The 25404-nt window shown below is 38.2% G+C and overlaps 1 protein-coding gene across 1 annotated transcript; it reads left to right on the top strand.

Annotated features, from left to right (window-relative positions):
- Positions 1-913: 913 nt before the first annotated feature.
- On the top strand, positions 914-14417 carry METTL4 (methyltransferase 4, N6-adenosine; the record flags this gene model as incomplete). The annotated part of the gene is made up of 8 exons (XM_079533427.1): positions 914-1324; positions 2081-2143; positions 3335-3701; positions 5359-5428; positions 6997-7171; positions 7382-7488; positions 8064-8152; positions 14272-14417. The coding sequence occupies 8 exons, from the start codon at positions 914-916 to the stop codon at positions 14415-14417; spliced, it is 1428 nt and encodes a 475-aa protein (XP_079389553.1).
- Positions 14418-25404: the final 10987 nt, after the last annotated feature.

The following is a 25404-nucleotide window of genomic DNA, read 5'->3' as shown; positions in this document are numbered from 1 at the left end:
CCCAATTTCCTCAACCTTTCTACATTAGAGAGCTGCTCCAGCCCCTTGATGATCTTTGTGGTCCTCCTCTGACCTGCTCCAACAGCTCAACATCCTTCTTGTGCTGGGTGCCCGGACTTTGACACAGTACTCCAGAGCAGAGTAGGGGCAGAGTAGAGGAGGACAATCCCTTCCCCCTCCCTGCTTGCCACCCCTCTTTTGATGTAGCCCAGAACACAGTTGGCCTTCTGGACTGCAAGAGCATGCTGCTGGCTCACATCCATCTTTTTATCCACCAGGGCTCTCAAGTCCTCCTCTGCAGGGCTGCTCTCAATGAATTCTTCTCCCAGTCTGTACACATACCTGGGATTGCCCCAATGCATATCTGGGATTGCCACGTCTCAGTTTACTTCACAGAAGGCCAGATTGCTCAACTTATTTTCTGTGACAAACTAGGATGTGATCGAGAAATACATGATAATGTGATGGCTTTCTTCAGAAGTGCATGAAGACTACTTATGTTTTTGCTACTGAATCCTGAGTTATGGAGTGTTACAGTATATAATTGCTAACTTTTAAAAAGACGGTTCTTAGAATAAGTAATTCTGTGCAACATGATGTTATATAGAAAGCTATTTTAAAAAAATAAATGAGCAAACAAACAAAAAAACCCAACAAACCTACCATAAAAAACTGAGTTAAGTTTCAGTGGTCCTAATAGTGAAACCAGTGTAAGCCAAGAATTTTCTGTGGTGTATCCATGGGCACAGGGAAATGTCTGTCACAGAACGGTGTTACTTTATGAAACAGTAGTGAGAAGTAATTCTTAAATAAGTATGTTACTCCCACAGGGGTAATTTGCTTCAGGAAGCCTATGTTATTACCTGCTATAGTTTCTGGGAGTTGATTTTTCTCTCTGAAGAGGGGACCTGTGATGTCTGTGGTACATCGGCTGACAGCAGGGTGGCTCCTGGACCATCTGTCTTTCATCAACCAGTGTGGCTATGAGATCTGTGATTCCTTTGCATACACTGGTGATGTCACTGCCAGTACTTCTGTCAGTTCTACTAACGATCATCCTACTTCTACATTTGCTACCACCTCTTCAAGTGATGGTCCCAGTGGTGCTGTAGAAGCAGAAGGTAAAACAGCAAGGACAAGATATGTATTTCGGGAAGAGTTCTTTCACATTTCTAAGGCCCATATAGCTCCAGCTGCTGAGGAACAGCTGTTGCAGGGAAGCCTTGAGTTGAGTTTCACAGAAATGAAGGCCAGCAGCAGAGCAGAAGAACACCAAGAAGGAACCAAGTGTGGTGTCAAGGATTCTGTTGCTGGTGCTAAGAAGGTATGTTCTCCACAGTGTAGTAGCCTATGGTCATCCTTAGGTAAATAACCTGCCATTAACACTATTTCTGCTTTCTGAAGGCACATAGGAGAGCAGGTTTTCCACAAGAGATTTCAAAATGCATGGAAAATGTAAGCACTCATAATGTTATTCTGGAGTTTCTTCTGTCAGCAACTTGCATCCTATGACTCAAAAACAGTTGGTTTCTTGTGAAATCTTTTGGTGGCGTTGGGCTTGAGTTAAACTGTGACAGCTGTCGTGGTTGTCCAGATTAACATGGAAAGAACAGTTTAAGTTTACTTTCAATATATAGACCATACAGTACTGTTTGTTACAGTCCTAAAACAACAAACAACTGGAAAATGTTACAGGTCTAAACTAACAAATCTAACCTTTGAAGACCTACTTGTTTTTCTCTTGCTACTGCACTTGGTGGCTGAACAAACACCTTCTAGTATAGACCTAAAGGAGGCCTGAATGTGAACAGAGGCACATGCTAGGTAATGTTAGATCCCTGTGCTATGAATAATAATATAACATAGCTTTGCCACGCCATCTCCAGCAGCCTAAGTATTTTGTGATCGTATTTTTGCTTACTGGATTTATACTTGTAATAGAAAGGAATAGATAGGAAATTTCTTCCAGTTTTAAAAGAGTTTATTTGTAATTTAGGTATGTTTGAGTATTTATTTTTTTGTTTTTATTATGGAGTAATGTTTCCCATTTTTTTTGTTCTTACCCTGTTTGCTGCTATAGAAGCGTAAAAGAAAATGTGTGTTCAACCAAGGTGAACTGGATGCTTTAGAATACCATACCAAGGTAAGTTTGAATAGAAGATAATTTTGCAAGTATGTGATGTTTAATTTTGAACTATGTATGGAGTACAAAACACAGCTGTAAATAAGTTCTCTTCTTGTAGCTTGCTCCCCTATTCCTGTTAAGACTATGCTTAAAGAAATATTTTTTCTTCCTTTACACAATAATGATTTTGTAGTAAATGTGCGGTTTGTTATGTTGCAGTGTAGGAGTCCCATAGGTATTGTTCTGAATAAGCTATGGATGTGGAGCAATGACTTAAATGAGAGAACTTTGAAGTTCAACATCAAACACGGGTTTATGAGTGAAAATATTTAAGTTAATACACTATTCCTTCAGATATCTCAAGGATTGTACTACTACAGAAAAGAACACATTCAGGGTTTTCTGGTATTTTGTAAGAGAGTGTTTAAAAACAACCAACAACAGACATCTTGTTGAGCATTCCTTTTTCAGGAGCTTTAGAAACAATGATAAGTATTTGAAACCTGTGTTAGAAACTACAGAATCTGGCAATAAAGCTGTTCTAAATGAGCAAAAATTCACTGATAGGTAAACCTCATAAATGCTCAGCAATTTGAGAATTAGGTAGGTCTCTGTGTTCTGTATAGGGAGTATTGCTGAAGAAGTGAGCGTGCGTACAGATCCAAGAATCTTGGCATTGTTATTTGAAAAACGTGTTATTTTAAAAAATTGCAGAACCAGTTTTTAATAATGTAATTTGGTTTACATGCATACGTGATATTGACTTTGAAAGCAAATTAAAACATACTGGTTTTAAATCTGGGTATATACTCAATCAAAGTTATACTTGTGGACGAAGTTAAACTTCAAGTTAAGTGTTGACATTGCCTTGAAATTTGTTTGTTTAGATCAGTAATATTCTGCTACTATCATCTGTGAAAACTTTCATTCAGCAGTCTGCCTTTCTCTAGACTTCTGACTATTGCCACTTTGCCAAAAGAAAACAAACAAAAAAAAACCCCACCATACGTTAGCATGCCCTCAGTATTATGCACAAATAGCTCTTCAGGTGATGGTTTTGGGGTTTGGCAAGGATTCTTCTCCCACTGCAGATTGAAAATGTTTTGATTTCTGTTTCATTTCCTGATGTTACTATGTGTATACTCAAAAGATTATTTCTCTCTCTTTTTGTCTTGTTTTGTTTTTCTTCTCCTCTTTATGATCATACAGATCCGAAAATTCATTTGGGAAGGCACTTTGCATTTAGTCCAAGAGGGACTCAAAAGTGGTTTTCTTCATCGTGCTGCTGCAGCACCCAGTTGTGGGAAGAATGTTGTTCCTGGACCTGTTGACTGTGGGTTGGCTGAATTATGTGAAATGGCAAAGCAGTTTCCAGCTGTAAATGATGGTGACCATCAATCTGTGAATGTGCTAGATGATGAAACCACCACTCCAGAGCATGACCTGCTTTCATGTGTTACAGAGAACAACTCAAACTGTGCAAAGATAGTTGTATTAATGGGACAGAAGTACTTGGTGCCACCGAAGAGCAGTTTCCTTTTATCTGATATTTCATGTTTACAACCCCTGCTGAACTGTAAGTATCTTTAGTCTATTCCTTCTTTAGAATAGGGATAGACTACCCCCTATCTTAAGAATCTATCCCTTCTTTCCTGCCTTAGAAGGCTGGTTAATGTCAAAATAACTAAGGACTTAGTGAACTGTTTTCTAACATAGAGCATCATGCTGATAATGCTACTGCAAGCTTTCAAAGTGGCATTTGTAACTTTGTGCAGACAGGTGAAGGTTTTCAAAGGAATCCTCAGTGGAGTTAGGAATGCATGTCATGGGGAGGCTCCAAGAGGCTCCAATAAAAATCTCAGCCATTGCATTTTTACATGAAACACAGAATGCAGCAGTTGTTAAGCATATTCTGAGCCACGGTGGATCTAGAAGTCAAGTAAATGCATTGAATTGGAAATAAACTATAATATATAATGGTTTGGGTTGGAGGAGACACTGGAGACCATCCATTTCCAACCCCCTACTATGAGCAGGATTGCCACCCAGCAGCTCAGCTGGGCCCAGGGCCCCATGTAACCTGGCTTCCAGGGATGGGGCACCCACAGCTTCTCTGTTAGCCTGTTCAGTGCCTCACCACCCTCTGGGTAAAGAGTTTCTTCCTAATATGTAATCTAAATCACCCCTGTTTAGTTTAAAGCCATTTTTTCTGTGTCTTACCACTACACTCTCTAATCTTCATCTAATCTCCATCTTCAGCTTTCTTTTAGGCCACCTTTAGGTACTGGTAGGCTGCAAAGCCTTCTCTCCTCCATGCTAAATAACCCCAGCTCCCTCGGCCTTTCTTCATAGGAGAGGCGATCCGGCTGCTAAATGAGAAGTATTTCTTGCTGGCTAGGGTCAGTCCATTGTGAGGACAACGCCTCCAATGTTAATAAAGGAATAACATGTAAAGGACATTAAATGTTAAATTGTTGTTCTCACTAGCTATTTAAACAATTAGTATCAGGCTCAATAAAGGAAGGAGTATGTTGCCTGGGAAAAATAACATTAGAGAGTCCTTCTTTTTCATAGATGTGTTCTGTATCTTCTCCCATTAACGTAAACTTAACTTCTGTTATGAAAACTGCCTCAGTTCCCTTCCTATTGCCCACTAATTTCCATTTCTTACTCTGGGTCTGGCTCTGTCTGTTAACATGTAGTAGTGTAAAACAGTTTTCCAGGACTGGTTCATAGCTCTGCATGTACAAATTGGCCTGCTGAAAGATCACACAGGACGGAAAACTTCAAGGATTCAAGGGTGCAGCCGTTCTCTCAGCTGGGTGCCTTATTACATAGCTTCTTTCAGGAAGCTTGGAGAAATTTTAATGTCTTGGAGACTGGCACTGTATGAGGTTTTTGTTTTAAATTCCCCAAGAGGTTTGACATTTCTTGGAGGTATTGAATCCAGCACAAGTCACAGAAACATCCTTTTCTTGGGTAATCAGCCTAGGAATCTGAGAAGCATATGATTATCTCAAGTGTTTAAACTTTTGTTTCATTATTTGGGGAAAAAAAGAAAAAAAGAACACTTGCAGTTTTGCTGCCTCGTTAGCTTTTCAAATATTGTCTGTATTTAGGTAGCTAAACCTTTATCAATTTTAACTAGTACTTTTAATTTTAACTTTTAACTTTTAAATTAATGAATTTACTGGTTTCTTTACTAATTTAGTTTTGTGTAATTTTTTTCCCAGACAAGAAAAAATATGATGTAATTGTGATCGATCCACCATGGGAGAACAAATCTGTTAAAAGGAGTAACAGGTAAACTTTACTGTGAAATTACCTTGTCATCTCTGTTTACAATAATTTACATTTTAATTTACTGTTGCAATTCAAGACTGATGTAACCATAGTTGTAGCTTAAGCTAGCAAATACTTTGATGCATGCCAAAGTCTGAAAGTTCAACTCTAAAATTGTCTCAGGAATTTCAGTGAAATGACTTGGAAACTTTTAATACAAAATATTTGCAAGGCTATATCTTAAATTAAATTTGAGAAGAGAAGGCTCTGGGGAGACCTCTTTGTGGCCTTCCAATATTTGAAAGGGGGTATAAACAGGAGGGAGAATGACTGTTTACAAGGATGGATAGTGATAGGACAAAGGGGGATGGTTCTGAATTGAGACAAAGGAGATTTAAGTTAGATACTGGGAAGAATTTTTTCACACAGAGGGTGGTGATGCACTGGAACAGGTTGCCCAAGGAGGTTGTGGATGCCCCATCCCTGGAGGCATTCAAGGCCAGGCTGGATGTGGCTCTGGGCAGCCTGGTCTGGTGGTTGGTGACCCTGCACAAAGCATGGGGTTGAAGCTGGATGATCATTCTGGTCCTTTTCAACCCAGGTCATTCTATGATTCTATGAAATTACCTCATTAATGAAAGAATGCTATTTTTCTGTACTTCTCAGGAAGGCTTGAAGCTAACTGTTTTGTATGGCCCAGATCAGACAGATGCTCATTTGAAATTAATAGTTATTATTAATACTACATAAAGATAGATAAAATATTTCTAAGGCTGAGGTCCAATTAAGAAGTTTTAGGGTTTTTGGGGTTTTTTTGAGCTTTATTCTGATGAATAGAATAAAGTGATAATGCAGCAGTAAAATCCTCAAGTGCAGTAGGAACTTTGTGAGTACTGTACTTTATGAAGTCATTAACTTAGAGTTTTATGGGCTTCTTTCTCCTCTGAGTAACATTAAGTTTCTGCCAGTGGAGCTCCCTTGATTACCACAGCATTGCATCCATGTGAAAGGAGGCTGAAAAGAAAATAGAGCCTTGTAACTTTCTAGAATAATATCTACTGTAACTTCTTAAGCTTCTTATGAAGATCTAATTTGTAGATAGAGATTGGTTAGTATATATATTACTTTAAAAGCCCTACAGAAACCTCTAGGGAGTCAGTTAAACTCATTCAAATACATTGTTGTTTTTTTTTTTTACCAATATAAGTTTCTCCTAGGAAAATTTTAGACATGAAATTCACAGACATGAATTAGCCAACTATACGCTCTCTCCCTTGCAAAATAAAACCAGAAGGCAGCTTCAACGCTGTTGTTAGTTGCTGAGTTCATTATCTTGTGGATGGCTAAAGAAGGTACGTAGTTAAAGGTTCTGCTCAGTAAAACTTAAGTAAACGGAGTAATGATTTCATATCAGAATCCAGTGGATCTGTCCACTGGGTGTCACTCTGGGCCTATTTTTTTATGACTTTCTATGCTGACAGAAGGTATTTCTTTAAACGTTTTGGCTGTGTAATTTCCTTGTTTTTGTTGCTTTGCAATTTTATTATGTGGTGTATGCTAACTTGCTTTCTCACTGTATTGGTATACAGATACAGCTACTTGTCTTCGTGGCAAATCAAGCAGATTCCTGTATCAGCGCTAGCTGCTCCAGATTGTCTTGTTGTCACATGGGTGACTAACAGACAGAAGCACTTACGTTTTGTTAAGGATGAACTTTATCCACATTGGTCTGTGAAAACACTTGCTGAGTGGCACTGGGTAAAAGTAAGTTCTTTGTATTATTGCTTTCTTAGCAACTGAGGGGTCTTTCAATATGGCACTTTATAGTTCTATAAATTGTCTATCTATTTTGATGTGCTTTTGTATTTGAAAGGTATGGTGTTCTCAATATCTTCCTTTTTATCAGATGGTGTCTTGCTGGGAAAATTGGATTTGAAAATCTTCCACTGTGTATTTCTAACTCCTCTGTGTCAGATTACTAGATACGGAGAATTTGTATTGCCTTTGGATTCTTTCCACAAAAAGCCCTATGAAGTTCTTATACTGGGGAGAGTTCAAGGAAACATAAAGGAAGCCCTAAGGTATGCCAGGCTATGGTAATTTTTATTTGAGGCTGCTAGGATTCTACTTACTGGTGTGTCATCTGTCCATGATACAATATAGTGTTCCCAGATCTCCTTTTAGCATCATCTTTGTCTGATTTTGGACCTAAAAATGGCCTCACTTGCTTTAGGGAGTGCTTTAGTAAGATGAAAGGGCGGAATCTTTTTGTCTGTTCCTTATGTCTATCTGTGTTGGAGAACTGGCTCAAGTAAAAGGTGTGGGCTTCCTTTGCTGGTAGGTTCTGTTTGATCCCAAGTCTTTAGAATAAGCTGAAGCCATTTTTGGCTGCTGATGGAAACAACAACTATGTTGTTTGTTCTTGATGGCTTTGTGTGGCCATTGTTAATTGTGTTTTGTCTCAATTCTTAATTGTTTTGGAACCCCTCTTTTACACATCATCAGGGAGCAACACTCAATTTCCCTTAGGCTTTTGTGAAGTTTGATTGTGAATAAACACTCTTACCTCCTATCTCAAGTATCAGAGAATTGTGTATGTACCATTCTGATGCTATTCATTCTCATACTTTGTTTCTTGTTCTGGTTTGTACAGCAGGAAATCTGAAGATGTTCTTCCAGTTCCAGAACATAAGTTAATTGTCAGCATACCCTGCAGTCTACATTCACATAAGCCCCCCCTCACTGGTATGTTTTTGTTGATTTGTTGTGTTTCTGTGGGGTGTTTGGTTTGGGCATCTGAGATGATGTTAAGCATCTGAGCCAAAAGGAGATATCTTTATAAATGATGCATCTTAATTTCTCATATGCTAAGCAATTGTGCCCACCAGGACCTGTGATTCCTCAACATTTCTAAAAATGCTTTTAGGCACCTAAGGTCTGAAAAAGAAAATCACTGTAAAAAATAGAACTTTGTGGATAATTGTGTGAATATTCTGAGTAAAAATGAAGAAATTGAACTACATTTCTCTACACTTGCTTTTGAAATCCTGCAGGAACAAATTATAAATGATGTATTTATTAAGTTATCCCAAAGGATGTAAAGCTCCTGTGGTGGTGGCTGTGAACTTCTGGAACATACAAGATGAAATATCTTCTACTTACTTAATAGAAACAGAAAGAGAAAATGTTTCTATTTCTGCATTAGATGCTTATACACCTGCAGTGCAGTTCTGCCTTTAAATCTATAACGTGAATCATTTAAAAACTGTTAACAGTAGGCAACAAAGAAGGCATACCCTGTTTATTTCCAGGGGGCTGCATTAGTTTGCTGAAATTGATGCAGTAGCTCCCAGCTAGCCAGTTAGCATTTGGATTAATCATTTAAACTTTTCAAGATTTAGTTCAAAAGATTAGAAGACTTCTGCATCATGTGCAGATTTTGCACATTATTCCAGAGAAAAACTTCCTTTTGTCAATAGATTCTTTCATTATTATAGAACTTGAGTGCCTTACTATTATATGGCAAGAAACTTATTTACTTCCTCTTGCAAAAATAGTTTCATCCTTCCCGAGGAGAAAACTCACGATGTACCTATAGATATAACTGGTAAACGTGGTTCAGTGTAATCACATCAGAAAACTCAGGCAGAAGAAATGCATGCTGCTATTGGAAAGGCATCACTGGCCTGTTCCCTCCATTGTGCTGACGTGCTTTCTTTTCTTGGTTCCCAAGGAACAGAATTACTTCAGTTAGGAAGCTCATCTGAATGATGGTTGCACTTCCAGGAAGGCTTTGAAATTTATGTTTGGGGATTGTATTTGTTATTAAATCAAAACATGCATATACATATATATATATATTATATATATATATATATATATATGTTAAAAAATTAGTAGTTGACGTAATTTGGGTTAGCTTTACTTGAAAAGAGCAATTCTAGGAAGCATCTGTTTGCAATTCTGAAGCTACATCCTTAAAAATGATGACTACAGCAGGAAGTATGTGTGTTGATTTAAGCTAATGGGTGGCAGAACAGTGATTTGTGAGGCAGCCACCTAGGGAAAACCTTTTCAGAAAACCAATACTTCAGCAACACACTCAGACATGATCAGAAAACGTCTGATATATCCAGGGCTGAAAAGCAGCAGTTTGTGTACACATTGTAGAGAATTCTAGCATCAGATGGTCCTCAGAGCTCTTCTTTTCTGTGGTGCAGAATCTAGAAACTGTATTAAGTCTTTATAATTGATGATCCTGAATGGGTTTTGAAAGAAATTGTCTGTACCAATTTTTATGTATTTCTTGAATCTTTACATGATTGATTTTGATACCATTGTGCTGTATTCATGTTTCTATTTGAGGAATAAATTTGCTATCAACCAAAATCAGTGGTTTATACAGTTCCTATAAAACTACGTGTGTATGTACAGTGTTGGCAGCTTCATTCAGAACAGGCTTATGGAATGAAAAGGTAGACTAGTGGCTGTTGATTTGTCTTCAATATTCTTAAAGGGTATTGCTTTCATGATCAGGCAGTATTCTCAAGTGGCCAGTAGAGAGCAGTTGAGCTACATGCTAAAATAGTTTAGAAGCAATTTAAGCAGAAGCAGAGATTTGGCAATAAGGGAGAAGGACACTTGATGAGTCACACGCGTTCTTTATGCTTTGTTTAAAAAGTTAGAAAGCCAAAAATATTATTATTTACTGATGCTGTCTGGCACTTTATTTCTAGTTACTACTGTAAAGGCTGTACGTTCCTACATATGTAGCCACTTAATGACTTATTATAACAGTTTCTCTCTCTAGGGGAAGAGGAAGATGTAAATTAAAGTAAGCCATCAAAAAAGAGATGTTTGGGTTCCTGCAGTGCATTTAACTATGAAATTGTGACTGTAGGGGTTTTGGGTGATGCATGTGCTGTGTTCAGTTCTTAGAGCTTTCATATATAATTGTAAGTGTACTTAAACAACTTTATGCAAATGTGTTAAAATGAAATTTTATCACTCTTGGTTTTGATTCAAATAACAGCGGGTTTTCTTTCTAATTCTATTCGCTACTGCTCTTTAAGACTTAAATGATACTTTGCATAGAGATGATATAAAAGAAGGTTGGACTTTTTTCCTTTTTCTGTTTTAGAGATTCTTCTTGTTATAGGCATTTCTCCTCTAGTATGTAGCATGTACATTTATTGTTAAAAAACTTTATTGCCAAATAGGAGTATGCCTAAAAACATTAGCATTAATTATTGGCTGTGTTCTAGCTGCTTTGCAGATCTTCAGCAGAAGCACGCAGAGGAAAATCTTGGAAACTTACTTCTTCTGTAGCAGCTCTATGACTTGTGAGGCTATTAGGAAAGTGGAAATAGAAACAGACAGCATTTACTTCTACCCTCTTCTGGTAGACTAATCAATGGGTACATCAAAATCTAGCTTAAACAGACAGTTTAGGAAAGATACAGAGATATTAAGCCATCTTTGCCTTGAGTTTCTCATCCTTTTTTCTGGTCTTTTTCTAGACAAATCAGGCAATAAGGGCCTCTGCTTTGCAAAATTTTGAAGGCTTACGATGAAATGAGTTCAATTATGTGTGGGCTGTGCTGTGTATGGCTCACAAATCAGACAGTAAAAAGCCAGTAAAATCATTTTCACCTTATTTATCCAATTTGCTGTGCAGAATTTATTGTTTAGGTAATGGAAGTTGAAAAGAGAAGGGGAAGCTGTTGCTTGTTTCAAAAATGGTTCCTTCTTTTTCTCATGTAAATGATTTTACAGCATGCATCTTGGATAATGTGTGCCATCAAGAATAAAACCAGTGTTATACCTACAAGCTGGCTTTGTGCTAGCTTTGTGGGCATTAGATGGCCACGTATAGATACCTGAGTTGCACCTGCAGTGTTTGACATCTGCAGATAATGAAGAATAATCTATTTATTGTCTATTTAAGCTGCTTTTTGTCAGCTATAAGCACAGAGAAGTAATTGTTAAAAATTAAAAAGTATCTGTCCCTACTGTAGAAAAATGAACATTTAGTTTTTCTACTGATGTAGATCCTCTAATCTGTTTTCAGGAAGAACTTGAGTTTGCTGAAGGGATGGAAGTTAGATCCATATGTGCTGAGTTAGTCTTTTGGTGGTATAAAGGCCGTAAAAGGCTAACAAAGAGGTTATAATTCATACCAGAAGATGTGAAAACTTGGTGCTCAAGGGAACCAGTGTAATAAGATCTTATGCCAACAAAATACAGCCATATTATTGCCCTCTTGATATGCTAATTTCCCTTGCAGTGAAGACTACTGCTTGATGTGATTATGTAAATGCCACATCCAAGCAATGAAGAATCATACTATAATGTAATCTTGTATTATATGTAATCTGTCTCTGTAATTTGTTTTTTCAAAAACAGTTTGTACAGAAAGACCTTCTCTCAGGGAATGTGAGTGAGGAAGATTCTTGGGACTTCCAGTTTAAATTGTATGACCAAGTTGTTCAAAAGATTGGCACAGTCTTCTGGATCCTTTGGAACTGGCCATTTTTTGGCTGCCTCTTTTTTTTTTTTTTTTTTTTTTCCCGCTTCTGGCAAACCAGTCTGCTGTGAGTCTTGGCTGAATCAACTAAGTATTTTTTTCAAATTTTTCTCTCAGGCATGGAAGTTTTTGGTGTTTAGTGGTACCTGCTTCTGACTTACTGGACTAAGTGCTGTGATGATGTTTGTAATCTGTGCCTTTTAAGCCTTTTTAGCATAAAGCAGTTCTATTTTATTTTTATCTGAAGAAGAAAAAAATAATCATATAATGCCTGGACTCTGCAGTAAGGTCTGCAGGATCTTATGCACGTTTGGGTCAAAATAATAATATCCTACAGCTGTTAGATTTGCTCCCAGAGAGCTTACCAAAAGCTTCGGATTTGCATTCCACAGTCTCTCCCTTCTCTTTATGGAAAAAGTACATCCTCCTGCACCATGGGCTTTCTTAGATGATGAGAAGAATAGATTTTTGGAAGACCTTTGTTAAAATGTTGGCAGCAGATTGTGCATAAGAAATCCTTAATGAAATAGAGCATGGAAAAAGAATAATACGTTTTACCACATAATTAAAAGAAAATTTTGCAAAATGATACAAAAGCAGCTTCTCTGAAGTGGTGTGACACTAAACAGCAGTATTCAGAGCAAGAAGTTTTCTATCAGAATGTACATGTTTTCAGACTCTTCTCCGCAGAAGTTAATTTGTATAAGGATTTTAGCTTCCCTGTAAAAGGAGCAGGCTTTTAGATTAGGATTCCTGCTGGTAGCTGTCTTTTTTTAGATTGAAAGTTACTTTGATGATAATCTATATGAAATACTCTTTTCACATTTGTTAAAGATTGGAAGAACGAAAACAAATTTATAGGCTGTACCAAAATATAAGAATGTTGGAAAATGCCCATTACAAAATATGTAAGGAAGTTTTGAATGGATTGAAGCTTTGGATTGTATAGGTAGAGAATGCATTTGGGATTCATGAACGCTGATTAGAATGTGAGGTGGATATTTATCTTTCTGCAGCAGGACCAATCCATGACAAGAGCATCCGAGGATTCACACAGGGAGTCTGTGACTGGCAGACTTGATACAAAAAGTCAGAACTTGGTTTGAACCCAAAAAAGCATTCTCTCTCATGCTTTGATGTATGCTACTTGGATACATTTCTGCTTTCTGATATGAATCATGTCTGAAGAGATCAAATCAAACAATACAGAGTTTATGAACTGTACTTTTAAGCTACGGAAATTCAGAAACTTCAAGAAGGAACAGGAGTGAGCGAGATATACTTTGGATAAAGAAATAGTTTATTAGCTTTTGTTCTTTCATCCTCAGTCACAAAAATGCAAACTTAAGATGTAGTTTTATTATAAATCTTTTTTTCAGTCTTTTTGCCTCCTTTGTATCCTTTGCATTCCTTTAGCCTTTGCTTTTCCCTTGGACATTTTTGTATGTACTATTTTGTGCTTATTTCCTGAAACCTAGTTAAGAATTTCTTTGACCCATCCACAAACTAAATGGCTCTGTATAACAAGTGACACATTTAGTAATTAAGTGTTTGCAATAGAATTTCTCAAGTGAAATGCTATAACCAATGTCTTTTTCTGCCACTTGGAGAATAATCATAATCATTGACACAGTTGATGTTAGGGACAGGCATCTGTTTAGATACAGGCAGCAAATAAACACAATGAATTTGAGATTTATATTACTGAATGAAAGAAGGCAGTTATATACAGGTTTCTTTTGTTGATAAATTGCTATTCGGGGAGAAAAAGAAGTCCCTCCATTTTTATAGCCCTTCTAATGTCTGCTTATTTAAACTGGTGTTTCTTTTACAACAATTTTCCTCAAAAATTGGTTTTATCCCCTTTGAGATGCAGAGCAAAAGAGCATGATCTTAATCAAGGAAGGTGTCTGTCTGTTTATTTATAGAAATGTTGCCCTCGTGATGCAGGAGCCAATTGAGCCTTTAGGAAGTGTTTTGTGGATATTTGCAAAAAATTTAGAACTTTCCCATGTAGATAATGGAATAAATCCTCATTCTCTTTCTCTAAATGAAAACCAATAAATCAAGGCCGTTAAAGGCCTTGACAGTATTGTTTAGGATCTCAAGGGCACTCATTTTAAATGACTTTCTCGCTACAAATGGTCCAGTTGTTTGATTAAACCCTTAGAATTAATTTACTCTGTCTTTTATTTTTTCAATGAAACATTCCATCTCTCATTTGCTGTCAGCACTGGGGAGATTTTATTTATTTTTGTGTTTATTATTACTGTTGTTGTTTGTACCTTTGTCATTGTTATCCTCATCTTTTTTTTTTTGTTTTTCTTATCTTGCACAGCGGTTCTGGCAGAGTTTATCAAGCCAGATGTGGAGTGTTTGGAGCTGTTTGCTCGCAACCTGCAGCCTGGCTGGACCAGCTGGGGAAATGAGGTTCTGAAGTTTCAGCACATTGATTATTTCACTCTTCTGCGGAATGAAAACTAACTTTGTTCTTGTAGCTTAATTCTGAAATTCATCCTTCTTAGCAAGCTCTGGAGCTTGCTTTTCTTCTGGTTGGTGCACTCAGAAATGAAACCAACTGCATTTCAGTTGCAATTCTTGCAGTGACAGAATATCTGTTTGATAGCACCTGTATCTATACAAGCTGCTCCTCTTCTTTGAAGATCTTGGAATAGTTAAAGACTCATGTTAGCGGGCAAGTACATCCCTGTTTCTTTTTTTTTCCTTTAAAAAAAAAACAAAACAAAAAAACAAACTTCAGGAAAAGAATGTAAGCATCATAAGTACTCCAATCATAACACTTGTAATGAGTTATTTTTACCGTGATCATATATTATTTTTAAAGAGATGGAAGCAAACTAATAGGTTCGCGTTACAAATATTTCCTGAAAGACGATTGGTCTTTGCAAAACAGTGGATTTGAAACTGAAATAATTATGAAGACAGTGTTTTCTCCTGCATATTTGCATCTGCCTGTCTACCTTGTAAGTCTATGAGTTGTAAATGGGCACATTCTTCTAAAATATTCAACAATTACATCTTTCTGTGGATAGTGTTAATTCTCTGAATACGCTGTAAATGATAAAGTCTCAACCATCTCACAGTTTTCAGATACTAAGCTGTTAGATTTAACTAAACTAACTTAAATGACTTAACTGAAATTTTAACAAAATTTAAGTATGTTATAAATTTTCTTTTCTTACGTTCTTGAAAGAGTAAAAAATGCATTACATTTTTAAGCTTAACTAAAGATCTTATTTCCTTAGTAATAGTATATTCTTGTGTCCTTTGCTGCACATCAACTTGCTTTGAAAAGGAAAAATTAAAAAGTAGAGCTTCATTAAGTCTCTTTCCTCATTTGTGGCTGTACAGGCAGAGCAGCTGGACAATCTGCTTTTCCTGACAGCAAACTCCTGTGTTCTGTTTATAATGGGGAGCAAAATGCACTACACCCTTCTTTTTGTATTTTTACGTTTATTACACTTTTTGTAATCTTTGCTGTTACGGTTTTAAATTTAAACTTCAAATGTCAGTTGATTTTTTTTTTTTTTTTAATTTTATAATAAAAGTTAAAATAAAAACTTGTCAGTGTCTTATTAGCAGGCCCAATTGCTGTATTACCACTGCTTTTTTTGTTTTCTTTTTAAACTATTGTATCAATAGAATTGACAAAACAAGAAACACACACACACACATATATTTGTTTGTGTATATATATGTGTGTGTGTGTGTGTGTGTGTGTGTAACTAACTTAAACATATATTCGCCTCTTCTCCCAGGCAAGGAGCAGGACATGGGGAAATGGCTGCAAGTTGTATCAGAGGAGGTTTAGATTAGACATAAGGAAGAACTTTTTCTCTCAGAAAGTGGTCAGGCACTGGAATGGCTGCCCAGGGAGGTGGTGGAGTCGCCGTCCCTGGCAGTGTTCAAAAGGCATCTGGACGACGTGCTGCGTGATGTGGTTTAGTGCTTGTGGCGGCAATGGTGATGAGGAGACGGTTGGACTAGATGATCTTATAGGTCGTTTTCAACCTTGTGATTCTATGATTCTATGATTCTGTGTTTACTTATGTTTAAGTAAACAGTGTGTCAGTGAAGCTAGATGCCTGGAAGAGCACTCCTTGCTGCATGATTTTCTTTTTTGATTTTAAGCTGTCAGTATATAAGCACCTTACTTTAAAACTATAGGGGGTAGGAAGGTTCCTTACTTGATTTCCATTTTATAAGACATTACCTGGGAGCTCAGAAACTCCAGGCGGGAAAGAATTCCCCTCCCATACCATAAGGTTTGTCTCATCAAGAATCAAATGAGTGCATGACCCTTAAATACAGAACAAATCTTGTTTGTATGTTTTGTTTTTCCATTGTACTCTGTAAAGCTACACAAGAAATTGCAGTAGTGTCTGTTCTACAACCACTACTATGAATGGCTCCAGACTACCTTTTAATTGCAAATAAAAGACACTGGCTGAACAGTCTTGGAGATGAGTAAGCTACCTTTCTTCCCCTGTGAGCCAAGCAGCAGAACTCTTCTAAAGGAATGACCTTCTTCAAGCCTGTTAAGAATGGATGACCTATTTAATGTCTTTCTTGTGGTATCCCTTTACAAGTTGCAGACTTCTGGCCCTTTTGCTATCTTCTTTGCAATCTTCTAAGAGTTTAGTACATCTTGTTGGTTTGTTGCCAGCTCAGAAATCTCATGACAGTATTAGCTATTAATTTTGAGGTCATCTTTTAAACATAATTATCGATCTGTTGTGCTTAATTCATAACTGAAATAGTCTTTGTTTCTAGATGTTTTAAAAAAAACGTAGCTGTCCTCAGTCAAACATCAGATCTTTCAGTGTCGGTGGTATGGTTCCTCTGAGGCACAATACAAAGCACACTGATGAATCAGTGAAGAGTGAAGTCTGCTAATATAAAAGGACAATTTAAGACCAAATCCAATTTCTTTTATAAAAGAATGATGTTATCCATATTAATGGCTTTATATTACTTTCATAGTTGAAATCTGTCCTCTCTTGTGTCAAGCGTTGTATAAAAAAGGAAACCTGCTTCTGTAAAGGGGATACAGACTTGTTAAAAATGATGAAAGAGCAAGAGAGAAGGACAAAGGAATACAAGGTAGTGATGAGGTGCTGAAGTGAATTTGCTAAGTTGCGGCCCGGGTATTATGCACATCTTCAATACTTCTATGAAATCACAGGTTTCCTACCTTCTAAAAATAGAATAAAATATATATAAAGCCTATTCTACCCTGGTACATTAAATTTCACACATTCCAAGGAAAAATAGGTGAAGTGTTATGTGTTTGACTTATGACATAGAACAGAAAAAAATGTATCTTTCTGTCTAAGTTCTCTCTGTTATGACAGTTCGGTGAAATGAGAACTGTAACTGCTCAAGAGTATACATGGAAGTACTTTATTTGGTATATCTGTTGTTATTTTAGCAGGGCAATAATAGAAAAGGTTCTTTGGCAAGGTGTTCTACTCAAGGCCTTTTACACTTATGTCTTATTGCAAAAAGCTCAGTTCATAAAAGGATAGTAAGTAATGTTGATGTTGAATACATCAGTTGTCATAATCAAACTTTCTTTTATGAAGCTTCAGGTTTGGAGTACAATTTTGAAATATCAAATTAGCATATGACCTTTACTTGTATTTTTAAACTTTTCTGAAGTAAAAAGAATTATACCAGTAAGATATGTTTTTGGAATAGCGATTGCTACGTGTGAATTCCTCTAGAAACAGGAGTTGCTTTTGCAAAAGCAAGCATTATTAAAAAGGAAAGTGAATTGTTCTTTGTCATGTTCAGCTCAGGTAGGTGTCAGTAGCAGTAAAGAGTAGTCTTTGAAAAGTGATTTCTAAACCATGGACAATTATGAAATAACAGGAGGGAAATGCTACTAGGCCTTGAGAATTGTGTTCGTTAATCTCTGTATACTATTCAAGATTTGCCTACTGCTTCTTTTGGGTTGAATATAACATTAGGTGAAGGAAGGGTTGCTAAGTGAACAGCCAAGGGATCAGGTTTGTCTGAGTTGCTGAAAGGATTCTTGTGATGTACCTGTTGGTGGGTAATTTCTGAATGGTCTGACCATGTGCTGGAGCTTGTTGGATTTAAACAGTAGTAACTTAGTTTTGTTACCTCACTGGCATTATTCAGCTGTCCTTGTGCAGCCGTTTAGAAGGCTTGGCCATAAAGTGGTGCACTTTGGGAAAACCCATACATCTTTTTTATCAATATATTTCTCTGCATGCACAGACCCAAGGAAGTTTTCTAGTTTATTTACTGAAATACAGAATTTCAAAAGGTGGATTGTCTGTGGCCCTCAAAAGCTTACCTCCAGAATTCCTGGTGTTGTAACAGATTTGACCCTGCACGTGGGACAGTTTGTGGCACCGTAGTTAAAAGTGCGTGTGCTTTTGCAGGGTCAGTGCCTTACAGTGTGAATTCCTTTGATTGCAGACTCTTAAGCTGCAATCTACACACTTCCTTTTCTTCCTCCCTTCCTTCCTCCCTTCCTCCCTTCCTTCCTCCCTTCCTCTATCTATCTATCTATCTATCTATCTATCTATCTATCTATCTATCTGTCTATCTATTTATTTATTTTTCCAACAGCAGTGTGAGCTGAAGCTGCTTTTATATCCAGATCTCGCAAATAAAGAAGCCTTTTCTTTCCAGCAGGTAATTTTTCAGCTACATCAGTTTTTTTGAGTTGATTTTATACCTGTCCTCACAAACAGTCCTATGTACCAGAGGGCAGTATGTGAGTGAAAGAAGTTTGAGATGAAGGGAAAAATGAGGGGCTGCTTAGTAAATGTGAGCAACAGTGTCACAGCATGTTGAATGGCAGCCAGCATTGGGTACCAAGGCATCTTGGAATACCTAGAGCATCTGAAGTACCATGTGGCTACACATTGGTATTTGCAGTTGGAAATGCAATTTTGGCAATAGCAGAACTGGCTGCTGTCATAAGGACATGAAAATGTGCAAGACAGGTGAGAGAGGGTTGTTAATTCCCTGTTAATCTTTATGTTGCCTAACTTGTAGAGATGAGGACAGAAAAGGATCAGTAGCAAGTAAGATAAATTGAACAATAGTAACATAGCAGATTGTTTTCCACTACGTACTTGATAGTGGAAGAACAGAACGAGGCCTTATTTGATGATGCTAAAGAAAATGATAGGCCTACCTCTGACTGTAGGTGACTTATTTCAGCTCAGCTTAGGGAGACAAGAGCCTAGTTTAAGACATTAACACAACGCTGTGAAATCAAATATTTTAGTGAGAATTTTTGTTCTGATGTTAAGTGTCATAGAATTATAACTTGGGTTGGAAGGGACTTTGAGGATCATCTAGTTTCAACCCCATGCCTCAGGCATGGTAGCTAACCACTAAATCTGGCACCAGAGCAGGCTGCCCGGGGCCTTATACAACCTGGCCTTGAACACCTCCAGGATGGGACATAGCATGTAGTCCTATGTCTTCTTTTTTCCTACAGCCAGTCAGTAACTTTTTGTTAAAATAAAATACTTATCGCAATCATTGCTTATCTCCAGCTGGAATCTTGGGCACCCTTATTCAGTTTTCCTTTTTGTTTATAAAAACTGAACATCTCCTGGGGGAATAGGGAGGTCAAGTATTCCGATTATGACTTTAACGGTGCCCCTCTATCCATCTTATATTGACCATTGTGGAGCTGACAGTCCCGTACACACCCAGGCCTGGTGTGATGTTCTCCACCCTGGCCTGTTATAGAACTGCTCCTTTTCCCATTCTCTTTCCCTCTTGAAAGAGCATTGACACTAATTAGTGTGTAAGAAAATGAGGGAATGTAAGGAGAAAACAGCTGGTTAAGTGGAAACTGATACCCAAAACACAGTGAAATAATGGAGAGCTAATTGCACAATTTTAGATTCGGTTCTACAGCTAGTGTCGCTGCACTGCTTGTGTCTCTGTAAGGCGCTGCTGTTGACCATATCATAAAGAAATCTGAGTCTTTGTAAGATGTGCAGATCCAACTTTCAGCGCTTTCAGAGATGGTAGCATTTTCAACACAAAAGTCTGAGCGTAGTTCCTATGGCTAGCATCATTTGCACAATAGATGTTACATACTGCTGGTTAAAGGCCAGTTGCAGAATGTACAAAATCTGAACTTGATTCCCAATATTTTTTCCTGTAATACTTTTTTCCTTAATCAAAAAAGATGATTTTGCTCAAAGAGGGATCCACATAAACATTTGTGTTTTTCATGCAAATTGCAAGATAAGATTTGCAAAGAGAAAGGTGGCATAGTTTTCTCATATACCCACAGGAGAGGCACAGTATTATACGTATGCTAGAAATTGGAAGACTTGCTAATAATGTGATATGCTAAAAATAAGCAATATAGGTCTTGATTTTTACAGTACCATTAACTGAAGTCTGTAGCTAAATTTTAGTGTTTTACTTAACAGTATAGTCGTGTAACAGTTACATGTTAATTCAGGAAGCAGCTCATTGGAAATATTTTTATGACCCCATTTCTCTTCTCAAACTGTTCAATGTGTCATTTTATCTATGTGGCCTTTGTGCACTTCAGAAGTTAGGCTGGGTTCTGAAAGAAAGCAGGTGTCCTTTTCCAAGGTTCACAGTTTGTCTATTGGTTCATAGGACTTCAAAGAGACTGTTCTGACATAAAAATTACATTTCCCCACATCAAAGTTTTCATCGAAAAATTTGATGAGGCCTACAACCTAACTCATTAACAAAAACAAGAGGGTTTAGATTACGAAAAGCAATTTTTACCAACTAATGGGCAGTCAGATTAGCAAGGATTTCAGAATTTCTAATAAGTCCAAGGAAGTGCAGAACATAAAAGGAATGTAAATCTTTATAGAATTCTTGCTACAGGATGCAACTTACACATGAGCACACACACATTATATATATTTCTAGTGATCTCCAAGGTTTGTTGTGTTATTACACAACCCTCAAAGTAAAAAACGCAGAAGGAATCAACGTTATCAAGACATAACGTTGCAGAACAAAATTTTCTATTTTTATAGTGCTGAAGAGCTGCATTTAAGGAAGCTGGGGACTGTCTTACCCAACAATTTCATTTTGTTGATATAATCATGGTTTTGTATAGCCATTTACATAATAGCATTATAGGTCTGTAAGAGAAACAGGATTATATTATTCCATAACAAAGTTACCGAGCTATTGGCATTGTACTTATACTAAGACTCTGCTTTTACATATAATTTTCATGAAAATGCTATTTAAAGGAAATGATTTATCTGTTATCACACTGCTGGTTTTGTGATCTTAAGTAGACCTCAGAAGCTTAGGCCTTTTGATAACTGTCTTCTGGTGATTGTTGTCATTTTCATTTCAAATTGCTATGGTGAACTCTCCTCCCAGAGGAATAGCTTGTCTGTTCTTGTCCCTGCACACATACAAGAGAAGGTGAAGCACAGTAAGAGTGTATGTCTGGCTTTGAGGCTTTGGCACATATATTTGTTTTTCTGGAGGATTTGCTTTTCGTGCACAGGTATGTGTGCAAACAAACGATCTTAACATGAGCCAGCAGTGCGCTCTGGCAGCTTGAAAGGCAAATGGGATCCTGGGCTCCATCAGGAGAGGGGTGGTCAGCAGGGATAGGGAGGTGATTGTCCCTCTCTACTCGGCTCTTGTGAGGCCCCATCTGGAGTACTGTGTCCAGGTGTGGAGCCCTCAGTACAAGAAAGACATGGAGATTTTGGAAAGGGTCCAGAGGAGGGCGACTAAGATGATCAGGGGGCTGGAGCACCTCCCCTATGAGGACAGGCTGAGGGAGTTGGGCTTGTTCAGCCTGGAGAAGAGAAGGCTGCGGGGCGACCTCATTGCAGCCCATCAATACCTGAAGGGAACCTACACCCAGGAGGGGAGTAAACTCTTCAAAAGGGCTGACAATAGCAGGACTAGGGGAAATGGATCCAAGTTGAAGGAGGGAAGATTTAGGTTGGATGTTAGGGGGAAGTTCTTTACAAGGAGAGTGGTTAGGCCCTGGAACGGGCTGCCCAGGGAGGTTGTGGATGCCCCGTCCTTGGACGTGTTCAAGGCCAGGTTGGACGGGGTCCTGGGCAACCTGATCTAAATGTGTATGTTTGGTGGCCCTGCTAGGCAGGGGGGTTGGAACTACATGATCCTTGAGGTCCCTTCCAACCCGGGTGATTCTGTGATTCTGTGATATCCCACAGATGTGCAGAGGAAAGACAGGTGGTGAACAGTGATCAGATGATGGGATCAACCGTCTCTGGGGAGGGCGCTTCCCTCTGTAATGGTGAGCACTCTGCTCAGAATGATTGCATCGAGAACAAGGAATTTATCTAAAATGAACTTGCTTCTGAGTTTTTAATTCTTTGTTATAAATCTTCACTGGAAATCTAAATAGCTCTTTGAGTTTTGCAGATTTGATGATTATGCAAAGCCTCTTTGCATGGCAGTGGTAGCAAGTGAAAATAAATCCAGATGTACTGATAGACTTAAGACTCCCTTCGCAGCCCCAAAATGTGAAATAATATGTTCTCTTCATCATTTCTTACTGTTTAGCCATTTATGGAATGCGTACCCTGTGAAGATGCAATAGTTTTCATTTTAAGTCTTGGTACTAGATATTTAGTCTGAGACCAGCTGTGACACTTAAGTATTTCCTGCTTGGATGAACCAGATGATGAAATAATCTAATTAGTCTCCTCATGAGAAGCAGTCAGAAGTATGATAGCTTTCCTATTTAAGAATCAATAAAATGGCAAGATGGTAAAATCTGTCAGGGCATCTGTAACATTAATGTTTTATTATGAAAAAATGGAAGTCTCATACAGATCTGATTACAGAGGATTACTTATGTTACTTTATAATATCCAGGGATTAGCAACCAGTGCTTATCCTTTTGCACGCTGTCTGTATTTGTGAGTTCTAAAAACAGAAGGGGTTATGAGAGTAAGACATACTGATACAAGTACTTAGTTTTCTTCCTCCCAGTGCGTACTGAAGTGCGTACTGCGTGACTTCATTTTTGCCATACCTTCTTTCTTTCTCACCTTTATGCATAGCAGGTTCCGGAGATACAAATGACAGTTTGCAGCTGGTATGAACATGGGAGGTTTCGCTGAAATTGATGAAATTGTGCTGTTTTACATGAGGAAAGCCATAGCCCTTTGTCTGACAATTACTGGTGCCCATTTTCACCACCACTGTTGAACCCTCCTATGAATTTCTCAGCTTATTCAAGCTGCAAAAAACAACAAACAGATTTCAATAAGGCAGGCATAGCATTTGCTAAACCATCTGTGACTGTTTTTTGACTTGTCTTTCTTCATGTGACCCCAGCCTTTTTGCTTTCTGCGTCAGAAGTAGCTCCTTCCATGGATCACAGGGGCACCAAACCATAATTAGAGGCTGCATGTGTTTATGCCTAATCCTTTGCCTCGAAGGAGCTGAGATGCTGCTGGCAGCTAAAGACATTTTCAGGTCCCTGTCTTGTGAATGCTGCAGCCTGGCATTATAATGAGTCGTCCTATCCCATCGCCTGTAGAAATGATCTACAGCTGCTGTTGTTATCTAACATTTAACATCTTTTATATATTTTATTGACCCTTACCAACACTACAAACCACAGATTTAGAAATGCTGAGCTAAGTAGCTAACAATTCTCATGTCTTAAGTCCCATAGCATGTTGAAGCTATGCTCTTTTACAGTAATGCTTTCACCAGCAGACATTCCCTTTTATCTACCTGTCCTCACATAACTTGCTCATGTTGTGATATAAATCTATTTAGATTGAAAAAGAGCAAATATTTCAGGAGGCTTTCTAAAAGCAGCTAAAGCATTTATCTACTTTGGTTAAAAATACTCCAGCTCTATCTAATACAGCTCTGTGCCTGGGGAGAGCTTAATATCATATGGAGTTCTCCCTCTGGATGGATATCTTTAATGTATCACTGGTGCTCAAAAGTTTTCTTCTTTGACATTTACAGCTGCTGTTGCCATTTCGTACCCTCTAACGTTTCCAGGCAGAGTCTTCCAGGAGGGTCTGAACAGTCTCAGGCTGAGGCTTGCTTGTCTCCTCTGGGAAGTTGTTTTGCAGTTTCAAATACCTCAGCTATTCATAAAAAGGCAGTGCAGCTTTGCCAGCCCTGAAGAGTACATCTGTCTCACTGAGTCACCACAGAGAAGCTGAAAACAAACAGGATTTGGCAGTCCTGTTGCAGTGCTTGGTTGCTCAGCCATTTCAGGCCACTGGAAGGGTGAAATTAAGACTTTTTGGAAGCGGTTTAGAGAGGTCAGGGTGGCAGCTCAATGGGAGCAGGAGCTGGGCTGCTTCATCATCTGATTCATTAGAGGAGGAACCAACTAATGGTCACGGATGGTGTCAGACAGTATACAGCACCTAGCAGAAGTAAAAGAATTGCTGAGTACAATAAACGGGGAGTCTAAGTAGAGACAAGTGGTCGCATGAAGTGAAGGAGCTTTTATGAGGACTGTCCTGGTTTCAGCTGAGATGGTCAGTGTTAATAGCACACTGAAGTTTTGATTGTTGCTAAGTGATAGGAGTACACCCAGTGCTGAAGGCTCCTCACCAGGGAAGAGCCACTGCCTGTATGGTGCAGCAGCAGGGGCAGGGCAGAGCCAAGATAGGTGACCTGAATTAGGCCAGGAGTTACTCCACGTCACCATACAAAATGCCATAAAGCTGTGGGGGAGTTGGCCACAGGTTAGCTTCTGCTTGAGGATTGGTTGCGCAATGGTCAGCAGGTACTGAGACCTTGCATTGCTGGTAGGACATCAGGTGGTGAGTGATTGCAATATATATTATGGTTATTATTGTGTTTTTTATTTTCCTTTTTTTGTCTTAGTAAATAGTTTTTATCTTAATTCAAAAGTTCTATTTTAGTTCTACTTTGTTTCCAGTTCTTGCTCTCATCTCACTTGGGAGTGAGTGAGTGAATGCTGTGTGGTTTTGAGCTACCGCCAGGTTAAACCATAACAGGACCTCCAAGAGAGAAGTATGAAGCCTATCCAGAGCCTAAATTCCAAAACAGCAGGTCAGAGATGAAGATTTGTGGTGGAAAGTGGTAAGGATGTGCCAGGCATGTGTTAAGAAAGGAAGTCTTTACTACTAATCTTGTAATGATTTGGTGAATCTCTCTTGTTTCTTGAGGACTTTGCCTCTGGTGAAGGTTGCATTTAACCTGTGAGATCTGAGTTCATTTCTGAATTTTTTCTTCTCCTAGTTTATGTTGGCAGTGTGGTTAGCCATGTGTGATGTAAAATGCTCTGCCCTCTCTAACAGAAAAATCAGGAAGACAGCTCAGGTCTTCAGGTTTTGTATCTGAAGAACCATCTTTTACACGTGCATTGTCAAGTAAGTGGCTCAGAGTCACTTTTCTGTTTTACTTAATCTATGTTTAGGATGTTTGTAGGAGAAAAAAAGAAAAT

This window comes from Tetrao urogallus, assembly GCF_951394365.1.
Source record: "Tetrao urogallus genome assembly, chromosome: 3".
Lineage (NCBI taxonomy): Eukaryota > Metazoa > Chordata > Aves > Galliformes > Phasianidae > Tetrao > Tetrao urogallus.
Note: the sequence above shows the minus strand (reverse complement) of the source record. Positions and strands in the feature narration are given on the sequence as shown.